Consider the following 21079-nt stretch of genomic DNA (forward strand, 5'->3'; position numbering starts at 1 on the left):
TCATGCCTAACTGTCTCTTCTGAAGGAGTTGTCAAGTGTTAAATCCCAACACCTTCCTTTACTTTGCATTTTCCTGAATCTATCATGTATTTCCTCTTACAATTTCCCTTCTTTTTACCTAACAATCTGCTTCATTTCTCCCTCCATTTCATCCTGTCACATTAAACCCCGCGGCCCTTCCTCACTCCTCACTCCTCACCTCTTGACCCTTAATTGTGCACCTCATCTTCACGACTCACGTCTCTATCCTCAGTGCCCTTTTTGGAATCACCAAAGTATGTTCCCAAGCGAAAAGAGAGCTCCCACACCCTGCCTCTCCCTTTGCTCCATTCCCACCCCCTACTGCGCGCTAACAGTGATAACACCATGACCCAGTTTGACCCTCTGGCTATGCCCAACAAGGCTGCAACCAATCCCAACCCGGGACAGGTACTGAGGACCGTTAGATAGATGCTGATCAGCTGATGTCTTTGTTTTACATCACTTTCTCCGTTTTGTACTGACAATAAGTTATAGGATGATGGGACTTGGTGTGTTTCTGCAGGGCCAACGCAGAGCCTCCATTGGCATGAGAAGCTCTAGCAGCCCCAGAACTCGAACTCGTTCCCCATCAAGAGGGAGAGGAGGTCAGAGTGACACAGAGGAGAGGCACCGGCAGCCACGAGGCAGACAGGGGTAAGAAACCATACACATGAAGAGAGAAAGAGTGGTGTGTTCTTACTCTTACCAGGTCCTTCAGGGTCATCTACTAACAGGGGCCTCCAGTTTCCATCAGCTATATGCAGAGAAGTTATATTTGCCTCCCAGTTACACGTTGTATACTAATTTTAACTGCAAGAATGTCACAAATTTTGAGTGTAGTGTTGATGGATATTATTATCATGCAAAACCACAGAAATTGAGCTGGAGTTAGTCATGGTAAAATGTTTTAAATATAGTTACCATCTGGAGCGGCTGTGTCTCTGGAGGTAGAGCGGTCGTCCACTGATCAGAAGGTCAGTGGTTTGATCTTCAATGTGTCCTTGGGCAAGATACTGAACCCAATGATGCTCCCGATGGTTGATACATTCCATAGTTGTGTCATCAATGTGTGAGTGTGTGCTTGAATGTGAGTGTGATTGGTAAAATGAACAGAACGCTATTAAGCGTTTTGGATAAAAACACTATATAATTGCAGCCATTTGTCATTTTAGTTCAGCCATAAGTACAGACATTGGACTAATTCAAATTTCAACCAGATGAAGTCACAAAGGTGAAAAGTGAGTGGGTCACCTTACTTACAAATCATCCTGAGGGGATGAATGTGAATGTATCAAATTCCATGACAATCCATCTGATAGTAGTTAAGACATTTTACTTACAACCGCAGATGTGAACCTCATGATGGTGCTTCAGTGAAGGTCAGGTGATCCCCAAAGTCATTAATATTCATCTTCAGGGAACAATGAATGTCTACACAAAATTTTATCCCAATCCATCAAATAGATCTGAAGCTATTTCACCAGATAAGTGAACATTTTGACCTGCTGGTGGTGGTAGAGTAAAAGTTAGAGGATTGCCATATTTCATCGCAATCCATCCAATAGTTGCTGAGATATTGCCATCCCTAGAGCCACTTCTGCTAATTATAAATTATTCAATTATTAAAAATGAATAAATGATGTGATAGGAAGTTGCAGCTTGATTTACATCCATTTCCACATGCCTCACATTGTTTATCGTTTGCACATTACACATTACATTGATTCCCTGTATGCTAAAATACATACATTTCATTGAATATCATTATTATGTCATATAATAGTTAAAGAATTTAGCACACTAATTGTATTAGAATTATCAGTACTTTCTTTATAACTGACATAAATGCTAAACCCAGTTAGTGAATGCAGCATATATTATTGTTGTTGGTATGACAGATTATGACTCAACTACAGACTGCCTCTGATGCCTAACAAGCTGTGTGTTGTCTCACTTTGTCTCACTTGTTTTCACACAGTGTGCCACACAGTCTTATCTGACTCTATTGTAACATACTCTCTCTCTCTGTCTCCCTCATTCTTTCTTATACTGTAGCGCGACCTCAGCAGGCGGCGGTGGAGGTCAGATGAAGCGTATGTACAGTGCAGTGCCCGGCCGGGTGTATGTAGCCACACGTGCCCATTCTGCTACGGGAGACAGAGAGCTCTCACTCAACAAAGGGGACAAAGTTAAAGGTGAGATAGAGCCAAAATGTTCAAGAAAAACATCTCCCCTAAAAGATTTAAACATTGTTGTCAAAGATCAGCTAGTGGCACTGGAATCATCAGGCTTGGGGAGTAACGGAATACATACAGGATACAAAAAAAAGTAACTGTATTCCGTTACAGTTACAGAAGAAAAGACATAATCAGATTACAGGTACATTTAGTAAGAATGGGGATTATTTAGCAGGATTACAATTTTAAAACACATTTTGAAAGATATACGATCATCCACTATAAAAGTCCCAAACCAGTGGCGATTTTAGACCCTTTTTTGAGGTGTTCAAGCCCCCTTAAATTTGATCTCAGCACCACTAAAAATAAATAAATAATGTTTGTTTGTTTAATCTAAAAATTATTTGATAGGACTTTAATTATTTTGCAAGCCTGTCTGTTAGAGATGGAACAAATAATATATGCTAAGGTTCAAATGGTTTTATTTTAAACAGGTTTAATGTACTTTGGATAGTTCTTTTATTAATATTGTTTTTCCCTCAGAGCTCATTAACTATCTCAGGGTCCTCTCTGTAGAAATCTGTGATTGTTTATTCTGAACCATTATTATTATACATTATAGTAGACCACTCTAATATGTATTAATATTTCTTGTTGTAATTCACGTTATTCGGTGAAATGCGTCATTTAGCAGGGGGTTTGAACACTTGCAGGGCGTTGTATGTCAAATTCTTATTAGGAGCTGAGCCCCCCTAAAGGTCTGATCCTAGAATCGCCCCTGTCCCAAACTAAACAGAGCAGAAACGAGAGGGCAAATTAACTTGCTGATCCACGATGGTCTGAGTAGAGGATGATACTGCATGATGCGTGCAGGTGTGCACAGCGGGCGCAAGTACACACACTTCACGTACACATTGAACTTAAATATTGGTAGGGACGTTTGTTACGCACTGTGGCAGTCCCAAAGACTCTTACAAATGAGTTGAGAGCTTGAGTTTACGACAGCTTGTAGCACACATTACTGCTCCCCACCGATATTATTTGTGTGTGCGTAATGTATTCAGAGCTGACAGTGGGTCACTGGTCACCGAACAAGTTTGGTACTGAAAACGTCAGATAAAACTCTGAGAAAGACTTCACACAGCGAGCGGGCCTGACACAGTTTCATCAGAGGATTTCCTGAGAATGTTACAACACCGTGAATTACGCAGTATTTCCACCTGCAAACTGCTCCGTTTATTTTCTACCCTCAAAAGATTCTGAGCAGCTGAGAGCAACACACAGCTGGCTGTATGTCACAACATCAGAGCTCTCAGGACATTTTTAATTTCAAGTAGCTGAAATTGATTTGAAGATTTCGCCCTTGATATCATTAAATATCAATTCGATATCATCCAAGCCTTGAAAGAGAGAGAGGGGGGGATAAACACCAGCTCACAGAACACACTAATATCTCCACCCTAACTGCTTGTGGCAATTTGCACTGTTTTTTGCAACAACTTTTAGTTGCATAGAAAAGGGACAACTTTGCATATTTGATATTGCAGTAATCCTAAAGTAACAGAAAGTAATCAAGTTACATTACTTTAATATTGTGGTACTAGGATTATGTTAAAGACTACACTTTTTCAACAGGTAACTAGTAACTGTGTCGGAATACATTTTTAAACACCCTGGGAATCATTTTTTTGTTAAGTTGTGCATTTTTCTTGATACACTGATCATTGATCACAAGCCCAGCCAAACACTTGATTTTCTGTAAGGTTGATATATTTACAGTGCAGCTGCAATAAGGTTTGATGCGGACAAAATTAAGCTTTCTAAAACATCAGTGGCAAGGAAGAGATGCGCACTAGGGATGAGAGGATTGTAAACAAGAGAAATGAAAAATACCTGCAGCCACATCCAGTCATCACAAAGCAATACATGTTCCTAGTCATTCTCAGCGAATCCTCCAATGTTATTGTAGAACATTTTGTAAACTACATTTACTGTTCATCAATTTCTTTATATATATCTGTCTATATCGCTCTATATCTGTCTTGCTCAATCTCTATCTTTGTCTCTGTCTGTCTTTGCCTGTCTATCTCAGTTTTAAGTGTAGGAGAGGGGGGATACTGGGAGGGAACAGTGAAAGGTCGCACTGGCTGGTTTCCTTCAGAATGTGTGGAGGAGGTGGCAGCTCCCAATCGAGCAGGTGAGACAAAACTAGCCGGAGCTTCACCTCACTGTTGTATTTTAAAATATTATTCTGGCCATCCAAAATATTTAGTCTGGTTTGTAGTGCCTTTGGATTTTGTGGTAACCCAGAGGGATTATATATGTTATTTTTTACAGATTTCAAAATAGGGCTTGTGCCTTTAAAAAAAAAAGTTTAATCAGTCGCATGTGAAAATTGAGAGAAATTTGATTGTTTGGAGATCAATGAAGTGTCCAGAGACGGGTTAACAAAACATATACAATATACATTACTATCATAATCACACACAGATTGGAGAGAGGACATGCTAGAAAATGGGTTGCATGTCCCCTCGGGCTACAATTATCCTTTGAGTCACTGTAATGCACATGTCACACTCGTGTTTACCAGCAGGCCCTTTTGCATGTACTGTACATGTACACAACAGGCATTCAGTTTGCTGCTATTTTCACAGCTGCACTGTTCACGCAGCGAGAAAACCATATGCCACATACAGGGCAAAAAAAAAAACACAAAAAAACAGGGTGTAAATATATTTGATTCATTTGCGTGTCGAGGACTCAACACTTCCATGAAAAGACAGAGAAGGTGTCATGACGGAAACTGGAAGTTTATATTGAGCATATGCTTTGTGATCATGTGCCTTACAGAGACGCGCAGTGAGAAAGCCAAGAGGAAGCTTTTCCGTAACGTCACTGTGGGAGCCTACGATGGTACTGATGGCCCAAGGTAAGAGTCCGCTGACAAGATGCTGTGTCCCTTTCAATCAGTCATCTATCAAAAGAGCAGTAATCAACAAGTGAGTTTGGGCAGTAACAATATGTCAGCTTTAATCCAACAGTGATGTCAGAATGCTGGCTTTAACTTGAGACAGTTAAGGAATAAAAAAAACTGCAAGTAGAGCTGCAATGATTAGTCAATTAATCGATTATTCCATCAACTTAACATTAATCGCCAACTATTTTGATAATCAATTAATTGTTTTGGTCACTTTTTAAATAAAATTCCAAACATTTGCTGGTTCCAGCTTCTCAAATGTGAAGATTTGCTGCTCTTCTCAGTTTTAGATAATTATGACTGTTGGTCAGACAAAACAAGTAATTTACAGTCATCATACTGTGCAGTGGGAAAGGACAAGTAACATTTTTCACTAATCAACACATTAGTGAAAAATGTTTTCAAAACAATGAATTGCTTAGTCTATAAAATATCAGATGATAATCAGTAATGAAAAGAATTTTCAGCCCTACTATGAAGTCTAAATTGCTGGAGAGGTGTAGGTGTCAGTTGTATTTGACTTGTCTTGGCCCTTTTATCTGTTGACATGTTTCTAAGTGCACGCCAACCTCTCACCCAATGCACGCTGGGACAGACTCCAGCGCCTCATGATCCTTAACAGCATAGCAGTTAAGAGAATAGATGGACTACTAAAAACTAGGTGAACCCTGATTGGCTGCAGCCCCTGATGTAGTTCTAACTGTAGTTCATCACATGAGTGTGGGCAGCAACTGAACTGTCTGCTCTCTGGTTTATTACTGTAAGTAAAGAGGTTGAGGGCAGTGAAGGTGATTTAAATAGTTGACACACTGGTGTTCTGGTCATTCTCGTTGGGTGCGTGTGTGTGTGTGTGTGTGTGTGTGTGTGTGTGTGTGTGTGTGTGTGTGTGTGTGTGTGTGTGTGTGTGTGTGTGTGTTTGTTCATGCATGTGTACGTGCGTGCGTGCGTTTGTGTGTGTGTGGGCCCACTTGTTTGACCTGCTGTGCTTCATGTCTTCCTCCGTGCTGCATGCGTCTGTTTTCTGCTGATCCTGAACAGCGCTTGTTCTCCATTGTTTTGCTGTGTGAACACGTCAGCGCTGAAAGCACAAAGAGCAGCCATGTCATTTTCAGCTCTGCCCCTTTTGGCTCCACCAGACAAACGCACTTGTCTGTTTGATACTTCCATCCACACGCCTCGCTCTCTCTCCTCTCTGGTGCTTGTTTACACTGAACACAATAATGCCATAATGAATGGTAGAGGGGAGGGGTGAGGGTTCTTCTCCTCCTCCATGGCATCTGTCTGAAGCTGCATCCCAGCCCTAGGCAGCTGTAGTTGTGTATTATGAGGCTGTGCATGTTTGTTTGAGAGTTAATGTGTGTATGAATATGCCCGTGTCTTTGCATGCACGTACCTCATGCTGCTGATGAGTCATGGGGAGGCTGAAGCACCAAGCGTTGGTTAGGTCCCTGGGCTAGTGAGAAGGACTTACCAGTCGCCACCTCAGGGTTTTACAGCCTCTTACACATTGTGGCTGACATTAGCCTTGTGCTTAGCAGCTCTTACTGTCATTCAATAAGGCATTCACTTTAATGCAGCTGTGGTTGTGTTCTAAATGGAAATAGCAGCCAATGGGGTTAAATTACCTGTGTTAAGTTGGTTAAATTTAATGGCAACACCATGGTGAAGTGGTGCTCAATTAAGAGCAAGGTGATCCGGTGCATGCTCCTACACGGCAGCTAGGCATTTGGGAGAATGTCAATTACTAGTCTTGATAGAGCGATAGAGAGAGGGAGAATGTTTGTTAGCCTGTGTGGTGATGACAGCTCTGCGTTACGTTAAGAGGAGAGGAGGGAGCGAGAGGAAAGTTGGCAAATGTGTGTGTATGAGTAAATCCAGGGTGGGAATCAGCTGTTAGTGAATCTGTGATACACCGGTCGTTGGATGTGCAAATGCGAGCGCCGTCTCTCTCTCTCTGTCGCCACACATCTATACCCATCCCCCGCATCCCCACCCCGCAAATTCAGCACTCCATCTCCCCTATTTTGCAACCAAACCCCTCTTCCTCTCATCTCATCCATCACACACACACACACACAAACACACACACACACGCTCTTTTGTGATAATCTCTGGTATTCTCTCTCTCTCTCTCTTGCTTTCACATTGTCTTCCTCTTGTCTGAAGTATGCGGGGTGCAGACCAGCATGCTCTCTCTCCTCTCCTCATTCCCCACCTATCTCGCTCTCTCTCCTCCACTCTCGCGGCTCTCTCAGCCTGAGCTCTCGCTGGAAGACCAGGAGGAGGAGGAGGGAAGAGGGAGGAGGTGGTGGTGGTGGAGAGTGCGCGCAAGAGAGAGGAGGGGGGGACATGGCAATGGGGGGATGCGGAGAGAGAGATTTCTCTCTCTCCCTCTCTTCTTCGTGGCCGTCACTGGGCCCCAGAAACAGGAGCGTGTGGTTCATTTACAGGTAGCGGCTGTTTCTTCATTCATTGGCTGGCTATGGATGTGAGGAGAGGACAATGGAGAGAGGGGAGAGGTAGATGATGCTATTGAGAGGCCGTGCCTTTTCAAAGACAGACTAATAAGCTATGTATTCTGTATGTGTGTGTGTGTGTGTGTGTGTGTGTGTGTGTATGTCTCCGAGTGTGCGTGTGTGTATGTGTCTTAAATTTGTTTTTGTTTTTTCCTATGCATGTGAATATCTGTGGGACAGAAGTGGATATTGAATGGAGACTCTGCAGCATGTTTATTTCTGTGTCTTCCTCTCGTGTGTCTCTGAACGCCGTGTGCGTGTGTGTTAGTGCGTGAAAGGGAGCACATATTGATGCATTTCAGTCAGACAGTGTGGGTGTATTTCATTCTCTTTGAGTCATGATTTCTTTAAGCAGATATTTTTCATTCACTGGGACTTCCCATTTATACCTGTTCCTACAAAAATGCTACTGTCACATCCCATTTTTTTTCTCATTCATCCCATTATGTCATTAGAAATGTGTGTTGTTTTTACTGTACAAAAGAATGAAAGTGAATGAGTCAATAAGTAGCAAGAGTGCGGTGTGTCAGTTCCTTTCGAGCTCTAATTTGAGATACCGGTCATTTCTGTGTGTGTCTGTGTGTGCATGCATTGGTGTTTATGTGTGTGTGCATGCGACTATATACACTGAATAAAATATATGAGGCTTTCACATATGAGTGTATACGTCATGGTGCTTGACTGCTGTGGGAATATCTCCTAAAGCATGTACATATATCTATGCATATGTACTTTACATCTTATGCATCTACCACGTCTCCATCTACAGTGTGTGTCACTAGCATCCGTCAAGTGCTTCACTTGTGGTTTGTGGGTATTGTCCCCACATAGCCAGTCTATCTGCATGTACATTCAGCAGGTGAATGGTTAAAAAGCTGCCTTTTTTCTCAGTAATTGTGAATAGAGGAGAGGATGACTCAGGAGGGTACAAAATAACTCAGGTCTCCAGTAGGCTTACAGCTCTATTGGAGCCAGTTCAGAGTGTCCTACTAGCCAACAGAGATTAACCAGGGACGTTTGTGCTTTTTATGGCCCTAATTGTCCAGGACAGGATGGCGATTATTGTTATTGAAGAGCTGAACCAGCGATGCATGTACAGGAGACCAGGTGTGTTACTGCAAGCCTGCAACACAAGTTAGAACCAACTGGAGGACCAACACTGGCCATGTTTCCCCCTTGTAGAAATGGATACATGAAGAGCCCAATGGATGCATCCACCCACTCCATGTTACTTTGATCCTCAGAGAGGGAAAGCATGTTGGAGGACAGGGTGAGAGAAAAAGGAATGAGGTGTGAGGAGCAGATGGCTGGAAGGCGGCTGTGCGTTGGCGAAACAGTAACATTGATGGAGAACACACAAGGGATGGACCTCAGTAGGAGAAACTAGCGACAGTCTGCTCAGTGCTAAAGTTACAGCTAGGTGTTGAAGTCTGGATCTTCAACCCTGTAGGCCAACGCTTATGACTCTTCTGCACCTCTGTGATTCAATGGCCAAATTTCATTTATTCAGTGCTCTGCCAGATTAAATACACACAAACTAGCTGGGACTGTGATATACGAGACAATGTGGAAGATAATATTATACTGATTATTATTTTAATACCAGTATACACATGGGTGTATATATGGTTTCAGACAAAATGACAGTGACAACATCCTCTGCCAGGCATAAACTAAAATTTAAGTCCACTCCCTAAGACCTAAAAGTGAATCAAAATGACAGAATTTGTAAATGATGCATTGCTTTTTTTTCGAAGTGGTTAAACAGCCATGTGAATGCCTGGCTGCAAGCCTTATTGCCAGGCAGCTAATCAGATGGCTGTGTTTAGTTTTAGATTACAGATAGTTAAGAGCCACGGTTGGGTTTTGGGTCTGCTGATCGAATTTCTGTGCAGTTTGAGAAAAAGCACTTCCTGAGCTATAATTATAGGGCCCAAAACTTCCAACTACAGTCGCTTCATCTCATGAAGGTCCTGGTGTGAACACACACGCACACACACACACACACACACACACACACACACACACACACACACACACACACACACACACACACACACACACACACACACACACACACACACACACACACACAATTCACCCAAACTTCTCATTTTTTTAAAAAGTTGGGAGAAAAACTGGATCCACATTGGAAATTATGCCCTTGGGTATTCCCAGGGCACTGTTAATGCAATGTTTTGGCAGCTAAACTATCACTATAAATAAAGACAGCTCTTTGACCAGGCTACTTGTGTTATTCAGTCACAGTTCTTCTAGGAAATCAAATCCATTTGATTTCAGTTAGCTTGTCAGTTTGAGTTAAGTTGAGGAGCACAAACTAACGGAGAAATGAGCTGTCTCGGGAAAAAAATATCTGGAATTCCTCCTAAATCATACAGCGCTGCTCAGGCCCCAGGCTTTCTAACAGAACCAGGGTGTATTGACATTGTTAGAAAGTCAAGTCCAGAAATGAGTCATGAGATGTGGCTTTGTGTGGCAGTGTGGAGTCCATTTAACCAGTCCTATATTAGGGAAAGGGTTGTAAAGCAGCTTGGCCAAAAGTCCCAGACATGGTAATAGAATAATGAAGCAGCATCCTGGGCCAGCCGTTACACCGCTCCAACCATCTCGTACTGTAATAAGATTGCATCACTGTGATCCTTGTTTCTGTCCTCCCAAGCTAAAGTCTTTGAGCTTGAGGAGCTGTTTGTGGAAGCAGATTAGAGGCCTGTCCGACTTCTTCTTGTACATAATTTGAAGTGTCATGTATGACCGGTAGTGGTGTGCTGGAGTCAGTAAAGCAGTATCCTTGCAAAAGCTGCCAGAGGCGGTGAAAGTTAATGCAGCGATTTAGGTGCATTTGGAAGTTTCCATTACTAGTGAAGTGTATGTGCACATTTTTCTAATGTGCCGTTCCCGCGGCCCAGTGCTTGTCAGCTCTGTCTGGATTAGTCCATAGTATAGAATGTCATCTCATGTACGCTTCCTCCCCATTGTGATATTTACTGTATCCCTGCCATCAATCCTTTTGTTCACCAGCGTTTTTTGTATGACATTCTCAAGCCATCCTATCTTTTGCTGCAGTGTGATTTCATAATGTGATGCAGTATAGCTGTTTTCCACATTCAGAAAATGCTTTATTTGCATGACAATAAGACTTTACTGTTGCTATAGAAGTCATATAGCTCTCCTCCTCTCCAATTCTCTCTCCTTTTCTCCCTGTCTCTCTCCATCCTCCTTTCCTCTTCTTCTCTGCCCCATCTTTACTCCCTCTAAGTGACTACATCATTAAGGAGAAGACAGTGCTCCTACAGAAGAAAGACAATGAGGGCTTTGGCTTTGTGCTTAGGGGAGCCAAAGGTGAGCCTCATCTCCAAAAATTCAGCCTCTATAGATTTCATAGCCTCGTGTGCTCTTTTTCTCCCTTTGTAATCTCTCTATCCCTTCCTCATTTTCAAACCCATGTTCCTGCTATCCATTCATGCTCACCCATTTTTTTGTTTTATCCTTTGCAGCTCAGACTCCCATAGAGGAGTTCACTCCGACGCCAGCCTTCCCCGCTTTGCAGTACCTGGAGTCTGTTGATGAGGGGGGCGTGGCGTGGAGGGCTGGCCTGAGGATGGGGGATTTCCTCATCGAGGTATGGACAAGCTGAAATGTGGACTAACACAACGACTGAACCCATCATGGAACTTATTCAGAGGTTCTGTTTATCAATAACGTACCGAAGCTACATTAGACATATAAAACGTTAAAATCTACTTCTGCAAATGCATTTTGCTTTTCTGGGTCAGTGTTGATGTTTCAGAGTGTTTACTGTGCTCCTACAAAGTTGGATAGCAGCAGAGTCCCCAGATGATTAAAACATGAACATCATAACATTACCTAACCAACCTAACATTATGCTATGCTAGGTTTTGGTGTCAGTCCTTCAGAATCACACATCCAGGTTTTCCTTTAAGACTCAGGGGAGATTCAACATTAAACAGGCAGAAATCTCCTGCTGATAATATCATCAAATGACTACCAGGCAACAAGCATAACAAGCTACATGACATTGAGCGAGGGATTTAACTTTTTATAGACTGAAGAAACGTACTATAACAGGGGCTTTCTTCATTGTCATGCACTAAATTCAACAAATGCATTTTTCAGGCCATAGTTTTTATAGTGTTGTTAAGCAAAGAATAACAGGTAAAAGTCTGGACACAAAGGTGTGTCCATTTTTGCCTGGTACTGTACTGTATACCCAGTTTCTTTTTGTCAGAGTTGGTTAAGGTCTGCTTTACTTCTAACTGCTGATCCTCAATGACCTTGTATTTTTAAAAGGTATGTTATGCAACTTTTGTTGCCTTGAGAACTCACTTCTAAAAATGGTGAGTGTCAAGCCTCTATTAAAGCTGACACATACAGCTAATTGGTATTCAACCTAATATGACTCACTTATGTAGCAGCCCAAGCCTTTGTTACTGAGATTTACTGTAGCTGTTGCCTGAATTGCTGGTTCTTAGCTGGAACCTAAGTCTTAAAAAACATAAAGCATGTCATACACAAGAAAGATACATCAGCCTGTGGTCACAAGTAGACCTTCACTAACTCTGTACTGTAAGGTGTTTCTGTTTTTGCGTCGAGCCCATGTAACAAAAGTTGATTCTTCATTTTTTTTTTAAATTAAAGCAAAACATGAGCTGATTCTACATTCAGACCTCCTGTGTCTCTGTCAGGTGAACGGCCAGAATGTAGTGAAGGTTGGCCACCGGCAGGTGGTCAACATGATCCGTCAGGGTGGCAACAGTCTCATGGTGAAAGTTGTGATGGTTGCTCGAAACCCTGAACTGGAGGACACTGCTCGAAAGAAAGGTAAGCATCAAGTTTTCCTTGTATGTCATTTTCATCCTGTGTTTATGATGTGATGATAAAGCTGATTGCATGTTTACTTCACCCTAAAAGCCTGTAGCAATGTGGTTGTCATTGGTGACTGTATGTTTATACGGGAATACTAAACATTAAGTCTGCATTTGGCTGGCTTCCCTTGGCAGCACCGCAGCAGACTAAAAGACTGACTCCTCCTGCCATTGCCCTGCGATCCAAGTCAATGACATCAGAGCTGGAAGACATGGGTAAGCTAATGGAGGGGACAAAGGACTGAATGCAAATAATAAAGGGGAGGGAGGTCTGGAAAGAACAAGTAAAAAATAAATTAAGTTTTCTTTTTTATATAGGGGGGTTACATTAAAGTAGCTTATTTTAGGTGGGTTACAACTATGTCTGCAGGGAGGTGGTACAGTATCATAGTAGTATTAGGAAAACAGCATTAAATATTAACCAAAGTAACACAGACAGCTGAGAAAATTTGCCTCTATAGGTGCAATTGAATTTATTTTTACAGTAGCAAAGTTTTTAGCGCCTTTTTTGCGCCTTTGATATTATCCATGAGGAAGAAATGTGATAATGAAACAGCAACGCCAAGAGATACAAAAGCAGTTGCGTGTTATGAAATGCTAACAAACTTTCTTCTGCTTGCTTTCTTTCTCTTCTGATCTCTATGTGCTGCACACAGTGGACAAAGGTGGGAGAATCATGGATTTCTGTGCTCTCATTATCATTTCCGTCCCCATCATCATCCCTCTCATCACTTCTGCATTCACACCATCACATGTGTCTGAGTATGTATTTCATCCTTTCATCTGCGTTACACACATGACTACACAGCAGTTCTAGTCACACCTAATTTCTGTTTCCCGAATTATGTATGTTACAGCTGCCTCTCCATGGAAAAAGAAAGCAGGTGAATATTAGCGTTTATCATTACCGCTATCAGCCCCTGAGCTTTAATTAAAAGTCAGCCTGTTTGATGCTCTTTTTCTCTTCCTTTTTCAGAATATGAGTCCTCTCAGGGTCCTGATAAGAAAAGGACAGTCTATCAGATGGCACTAAGTAAGAAATCACTCACCACTCTTGTTATACTGTAAGAGGGAGTTTTCAAACCTTGGGGGAACAGTAGAGGGCTCACTGAAACTCTCCCTTTTCATGTTTCTGCTTTTATTTCATGCTCTCTCTCACTCCACCTTTTTTTTCTGCCCTGCCCCTGCTCTGCCTTTGTTTTTAGATAAACTGGATGAAATCTTGGCTGCTGCCCAACACACTATTACATCAGACAACCAGGGCCAGAGAGGTCATGGAGGCAAGAGGGACCGGAGCAAGAGTATTGTTCCCAGTGTCTCCAATGAGGTACTGTTGGGAATTGAAAGGAAATGGTTCTAGTTATGGTTGTTACCATAAATTGGAGGCCTGCTGGCTTTTTAGACTCAATTTTCCTATTATCGACAAAATATTAACATTGACAAATACTGAACAGCTGTGGACAGCTCTCTCAGTCCTGCAATGCCAGATTCACATATACCAGAGGGTTTTTACACTGCTTTAGGACGTAGCACATTTTTATTCATGGAAGTGACTAATGCACGCAAAAAAAATGATTCCTATCTATAACAGCTCTGTGTTTTTTGTTTTGTTTTTCTAGCTGTATGTGCCTTCACTGCACTTTACAGAAAATGATTGACAATGGACCACCCACACTGAAACATTTGTTCAAGTGTGAGTCAGGTTGTGTCCATTCATGTAAGCTCTGTTGCCTGATACTCGGACTGGTCCCTCTGTATTGCATCATAATGCATATCAGATCAGCCAACGTTTATTTTAGTTGATTATATGAGTAAATGTTTCCTCTCTTCTCTTTACTCCCCCTTTCTTTTCAAAATCTACTTCAAATTCTCCCTTTTCTTCTTTTTATTGTGTCGCAACACCTGAAGCCAACCTACGAGCAACAAACATCAGTGAATATGGTGCAGCCCGGACCAGGTTTTACCTACAACCAAGCTCATTTTCAACCAGGCCACGGTCCTCAGCATGCAGTCATGATGCGTCAAAAATCTATTGGTAACGCTAATTGTCATGAAAGGATTTCTGCCTGCTCAATATATGAGTTTGTTTTTAAGTGTCTGCTTGTAACTGCCTCTGTCCTTGTGCTCAGGTGTAACAGAGGAGGAGAGGCAGTACCTTCACCCACCTGCTATGAAGCTGGCTCGTAGCCTGTCAGTGCCAGGACCAGAAGAAATCCCCCCACCCCCTAACACATCCGCCCCAGAACCGCCTTTATCCGCGGGTCCTCATCCTGGGAGAGGGCCCGCTATGCCCATACCCCCTGTAACTCAAGCCCATTACCAGCCTCACTCCCAACCAGGGCATCCTACTCAAGCAGGCTGGGAGAGGGGCGGACCTGGTGGGATGAACCAGCAGGTCATGGTCCCCACCCTCCGCAGACAATCGGATGGACTTTGCATCAGGGAGACAGAGACACCCAGGAGAGGTGGTGGTAAAATGGGAGCGTTAAGGAGAGGCTACAGCAGCGCTACGCCACCAACAAGTGCTAAGCCTAAGGCCCAACCGGCGCCACCGCATCATCCACATATGGCCACTCGGGAGCAGGGTGGTGGGGTTGGCAGGGGGGCAACCAAGAGGGGCGGTCGGGGAGCTCTGATGAAACAGTCTAAAGTAGAAGATGGGTTGCGGCAGCACAGAGGAAAGGGGGGTGCAGCCAAAGACAAGAGCTCCATCCCCATCCCCACCATCATTGTCAAAGCGCCCTCTACCAGCAGCAGTGGGCGAAGCAGTCAGGGTAGCAGCATGGAGGCTGAGCCTTTACAAGATGCAGAGGACCAGACCTCTGCAGATGCAACCCAAGACAGCTCCAATGCCAGTCTACCTTCACCACTCACTCCCTTGCCACCTCAGCCACCCACCTCCACCTCCTTGCCTTCATCAACTGTTGCCACTTCGGTTTCCTCGCAGCAGAACATGGAAAACTTTGACTACACTTCGACATTCGGTACAGCCTTAGGAGGAGGAGGAGGGGCACGCAGGGAAAGGGAACGTTTCCGTGATATGAGAAGAAAGAGTGCTTCTTTCTACCTCTCATCTGAGGAGGACATCCAAGGTGAGGCAGGCGGAGGAGCAGGGGAGGGAGGGGGAGCTCTAAGTACAAGAATTCAGCCTTTACAGGGCTCACAAATGGAAGTACCTACGCCTCGACTCAGGCCCTCCAAGTCTATAGATGAGGGCATGTTTTCTGGAGACAACTATGTCAACTATTCCAGCAGCATGCCACCAGCCTTTGGCCTGCCTGAGTATTCTTCCCCTGTCCTTGGTCAGGATGGCCAGCCCAAGTCAGCTCCATCAATGTTCGGCTCCCAGCCAGCTACTACCTTCATCCACCCACTTACAGGGAAGGTTCTAGATCCCTCGTCCCCACTTGGCCTGGCTCTAGCTGCCAGAGAGAGGGCCTTAAAGGATGATCGCAGAACACGCCGAGAGGACAGACACTTTGGTCGTCAGCTATCCACAGTAGGAGCATTCCCCACTCCTGTTCAAACCCCAACTCCTTCCCTTTTTGCAACCCCCACACAATCAGCCTACACTTCCCCAGTCTCCCTCCACCTAAGCTCCCCCACTGCCACCACCTCGCCTGCATCTATGAGCCGGCCACAGTCACCAAGGATATTACGTTTGGGAGGAGGCGGGGAGAGGATGGATAGAGAAAAGGAGGGAGGACCCAGGGAGGGTCTTCGAGTTCGTTTCTCAGAGGACAGAAACAGTCAGTATTCAGCCCAGTATTACCCACAAAGTCCCAGAGAGAGAGATAGAGAAAAGGAGACGTACGACAGCAGACCCGCTCCAACCATACAGCCTCCTCCACCACCAGCTCAGCCTGCACCCCGCAGACCTTCCTTTCTGCAGATGGAAAGCACCCCCAACAGCAGCTACATCCCTCAGTACACTGTCCCCACAGCACCAGTGCAGGCACATGAAGCTATGGCAGAGGCTAGAGTTGGGGGTGGCGGAGGTCTAGGATTAATGGTTCTCCCTCCACCAGCTCCCTCAATAGACGTAGATGATGAGTTTGTCTTTGCAGATCCTTTGCCACCTCCTTTACAGTTTGCCAATGGTAAGAACGAGATTCACCAGCAGCATCAACACACAAGTCAACAATCTGCTGCTGTTGCACCACCTCCTCCACCCCCTCTTCCATCTCCCAAGCCCTCAAACGCCCCCCAACAATCTTCGCAAGGTGGTGACTCTGCTGCTTCCAGCCTTACCTCCTATGACAGTGAGGTGGCTAACCTCACACAGTCAGCTTTCTCTCCATCTTTTCAGTCCCCACAGATATTTCCCCCTTCCTCCACCACCACCATGACCTCTGCCGCTGCCGTGCCTGCTACGTCACTACACAGACCCCAACCCATGTCCCATTCTCACTCCTATTACAGCAGCACTAACGACCCAATGGTGGGTGGTCACATCATGGCCCAGGACAGAGGCACAGCTGCCCTCACCACCACCATGTCCTATGCTACCACTACCATGACGGCCACCGCCGCCGCCTCCACCACCACAACTCCTCCAGCATCGTCTGACTACAGCATGACCATGGCTGGGCCCAAGGCTGGCTACAGTACAGGGAGCAAAGCTGCTGACTACACCCATCACACTACTATTATACCCAAGAGCGGAGACTGGCAAGATACTGTGGTGGATTCTGGGATTGAGGAGCTGGACAGTCACAGCAGTAGCGACCACCATTTAGAAATGCTGGGATTGACAGGGCTGAGAGGAGAGAGGGGAGGGATTGGAGGAGACGGGCGAGGAGGAGAGGGAGAGAAAGGAGATGAGCATCAGGATCCTTGCACAACCTACTCAGGTGGGCAAACATTTGAGGTGCACAGCGCTAAACTGGCCAACCCCGTGTTTCCAAAGATGACTCATTACAAGGAGGGGGGAGGGAGAGTCCAGCCTGTAGCACTACGTAGGCAGAACAGCACCAACCCTGCTCCCTTGCAGTTGCAGAGACAAAGCAACCCAGAAGATTCAATGTTAGACGGAGCTTTCGTAGATGAACAGCGTAAACTGAGCCGATCCAAAATGGAGGACAACTTTAGCTCCACCCTAGCTGCCTGCTTAGAAAGGCCCATGGACAACCGGTCGGTGGGCTGGAGTGAGGTTCTGGAGCATGAGGAAGACAGGGAGGCAGTCCAGAGAGGTAGTATTGCTTTGGATGGGCGTAGGCTTAATTCACCCCTTTCTGGTGTGAAGGCCAGCATCATCAATGAGCTAAGCTCCAAGCTGCAACAGATGGGTAGCATGAAGAGCATGGACGACTGGAGCCACACGCCCCAATCACCCACCATGCACAGGTTTGTTTGTTGTCCTTGATATTAAATGAATGTTTGCTCATGAGCTTATTTTACCCAAAGTTTATTGTTGGAATTAAAGGTCACAAGTTCATTTTGTGTGTCTTTCAGGTGCTCAGCAGATTTTACTGACGCTTTTCACAGCCCCCCCAGTGGCCGCTCCACCTCACCCTTACCCACCTCCTCCCCGCAGCACCGTCAGATCCTCACACCCAATCTGACAGCCACCCCTTCGGTCTCCCCTTCCCCTCAAGTCCCAGTTCAACGCAATTGGACCCGCTCCCCTTCTCCACAGATGCCTTCCTCCCCGGTTCTCTCACACCCTCCCCATTCACCAACCTACTGTCCGTACCCCACATCACCAAAGCATCGGTCAAAGATGCGCAGACAGACTTTTGATTTCCAGTGCAGCCCCACTAAGGAGATGCGGTCTTCAGTCTCCCGGCGCCGTGCTCCCAGCCCTCTTATCTATAAAACTGAACAACCAAACCCCAACCCTCCCAGACCCTCCTCCCTCCCAATCCTTCCTAGTACACCTGTATACAATAACCCCTTTGAGTTCCCTGGGCCCCTCACTCCTCCTTCTCCTGGCCTCCCTCTAGGAGACACCTACAAGACTTCAACACCTCCACTGTTCTCTCCATCTGGTGTGCCAGGTCCAAACCCTCTACTCGTCTCCCGCTCTCTATCCCCCACCCATTTTCTCTCTGGAGCCTCCTCCCCCATGCACTTGCCCCCTAGCCCATCCTGCCTCAATTATCCCCAACTCACCCCTCCTCCGCCAGTCAAACCCTTTGCCGTCAAGCCTCTACCCTATTGGACCAAGTACGACGTGGCTGACTGGCTGGCTTACCTAAACCTGGGCGAACACAGAGAGCGTTTTATAGACAATGAAATAGATGGATCTCATCTGCCTTCACTTACCAAGGATGACTTCTTGGACCTGGGAGTGACACGTGTAGGACATCGAATGAACATCGAGAGGGCGCTGAAGAAACTCACTGACAGGTGAGGGAGGACTAATAGACTCTGGAAGACTTAAAAGCTGCGAGGTCGCAAGGTCAAAAAGGAAGCACCGGATGGTGAAGGAAAGTCAAAGTGTGTCATTCCTTCCATACAAGTTAGCTGGACCATCCCCTTTCGTCATTAAATGCATAGAGTTTGATAAGTTATCTCATCTTCCCTTCTGTGTTTTATTAATTCGATTTAGTTTTCTCCGTCTTTATTTTAATTTCCGCCCATTCTTATTCTTTGATTTGCCCTCCTTCTCTCCCCAGGCCGCTTTCCTCTCCTTTGCATGTCACTACTTCTCCCCGAGACACAGACTGAGAGAGTGATGGGGTGATTCAAAGATGAAAGAAAGGGAGAGAAACAAATTGACAAAGATGAACAATAACAGAAGATGTGGAAGAGAAGAACAGTGGACATCAACAGGTTGTGTTGAACTAAGACTAAGGGCTGGACATGTGGGAAAATAGTTGTCTTGAAAATTTGTAAATGTAGAGAATATTGTTGAAATTTGGGAAATGACTACTGGTCGAGAAAGGGCACGAAGAAACTGAGAATATCATGAAAATGACACTGTTCAACTGAAAATGTACTTTGAAACTTTTTGGACAGGCATTTAATTAACACACAGTTTTCTGCCGTAAAAGACAAACACTCATATTCTCTCACACACACACTGACAGATGGATTCTCACACCATCTGCTGCGTAGCGGCACTGAGAAAACTTCAGTCTGAGTTCACAGAAAAGTTGAAAAGTTGCTGCTTAAAGGGTAAACCCCAATAAAATGTTAATGATTGTGGCAGAGCCAGAAACTCTGGAACATAAGGTACACATCCTGACATCATTTTGTAGCTTTAAGCAGATCAGAGTATCTAATGGCTGTGAGTAATGGAGCCAAAGTCAGAATATGAGAGAAAAGATTTTATTTGTAAATGATGATAGAAGAAAATGATTGACAACATAGTATTCTTTTTATATATTTGCCATATTCCCCCAAAGGATGCCCCAATAAGCTTTGTATGTATGTACTTGGCGAGCACTAAATATATCTTACATGTTAAACCGGATTCACTATTAGTAGAACCATTTGTTTTGTACTAAGTGCTGATCGCAATCATTCATTTCAAACTGGTCAGGGTATTTATAATCGTTGAATTAAAGTTGTGCATAATGAGGATATACAAATATTGAGAAAATATTGTTCTGAAATGACCTTTTATTATTTTCCTGATTATTATATAGAAAGCAGAGGACATTTTGGAGAGGAACAGAGAAGGGTTTGCATTTCATTTCTAACTGCAAATCATCTTTTCTTAGACTTAACAGTGTTCATTCGTGGCCATAGCACAGGTCAGGGGATGGATTCATCCTCTTTGATGCCATAATGTTGACCGCTCTCTCTCACACAGCAGGTGCAGTGATCAAAAAGGGCTTTTTACTGCTTCTCTGTTTGCCTGATTCCCTCAACCTTCAGCCTCTGTGAGTCTGTGTGTCTGATTTTGTGCGTGTGTGTTCGTCAGCCTGCCTTGGTGGCCAAATGCTTTCCCTGACCTACACCCTTCTCTTTGTAATGCCTTTTCCAAAAACCTATTTATAATGGTCAGAAAACATTTTTTTCTCATCAATTGACAATCCTAATGTTTCCCTGTTACACACATTAACCCTTGAAAGGAAATACTCCGTCCCACTTTACAAAAGGTATTTTCAGAGTGATTAACGCAAGGCAATTACTGTATATGTTACCTAGAGGTGAACGTGAGTGCCCTGGATTTTTTAACATGCCAGTTTGCCATTCCCTGCAGTGAATTCTACTGTAAGGCAAAACCCCATCATTTATAGATCTATATGTAATGATGATGACGACAATGATAACATAAAGTATAATAAAGATAATATTAAGTATGTAAACATTTATAAGAATCTCCGTCTTCCAAATAGTGTGGACAAATTCTTTAAAGCTTTGTTTGTTTATGTTTCATTTCCAATTTACTGTAAATGCTTTCTATACTGCTCGCCCTATGGTGACCCCAGTGAAGCTGACACACGTTAGTTAATGCATATTCTCTCTATGTGAGTATAAAATTATGACTCTGTATTTTCATGCTGAGTTGTCTCAATGCTATCTCAAGAT

General features: G+C 44.2%; 1 protein-coding gene across 1 annotated transcript in view; it reads left to right on the forward strand.

Annotated features, from left to right (window-relative positions):
• The window catches only part of LOC134003225 (SH3 and multiple ankyrin repeat domains protein 1-like), a 28856-nt gene extending 9379 nt beyond the window's left edge, over positions 1-19477 (forward strand). Inside the window, exons 11-27 of the mRNA XM_062442360.1 lie at positions 254-429; positions 545-675; positions 2077-2216; positions 4291-4395; positions 5049-5127; positions 10969-11051; positions 11207-11331; positions 12416-12551; positions 12731-12811; positions 13035-13046; positions 13453-13479; positions 13572-13628; positions 13801-13922; positions 14504-14630; positions 14725-17941; positions 18050-18946; positions 19216-19477. Of these exons, the coding sequence (XP_062298344.1) occupies positions 254-429; positions 545-675; positions 2077-2216; positions 4291-4395; positions 5049-5127; positions 10969-11051; positions 11207-11331; positions 12416-12551; positions 12731-12811; positions 13035-13046; positions 13453-13479; positions 13572-13628; positions 13801-13922; positions 14504-14630; positions 14725-17941; positions 18050-18946; positions 19216-19267 (5567 nt within the window). The 3' untranslated portion in view covers positions 19268-19477. The remainder of the gene's footprint in view (positions 1-253; positions 430-544; positions 676-2076; positions 2217-4290; positions 4396-5048; positions 5128-10968; positions 11052-11206; positions 11332-12415; positions 12552-12730; positions 12812-13034; positions 13047-13452; positions 13480-13571; positions 13629-13800; positions 13923-14503; positions 14631-14724; positions 17942-18049; positions 18947-19215) is intronic.
• The last annotated feature ends 1602 nt before the right edge of the window (positions 19478-21079 follow it).

Source organism: Scomber scombrus, chromosome 21, assembly GCF_963691925.1.
Source record: "Scomber scombrus chromosome 21, fScoSco1.1, whole genome shotgun sequence".
Classification (NCBI taxonomy): Eukaryota; Metazoa; Chordata; class Actinopteri; order Scombriformes; family Scombridae; genus Scomber; species Scomber scombrus.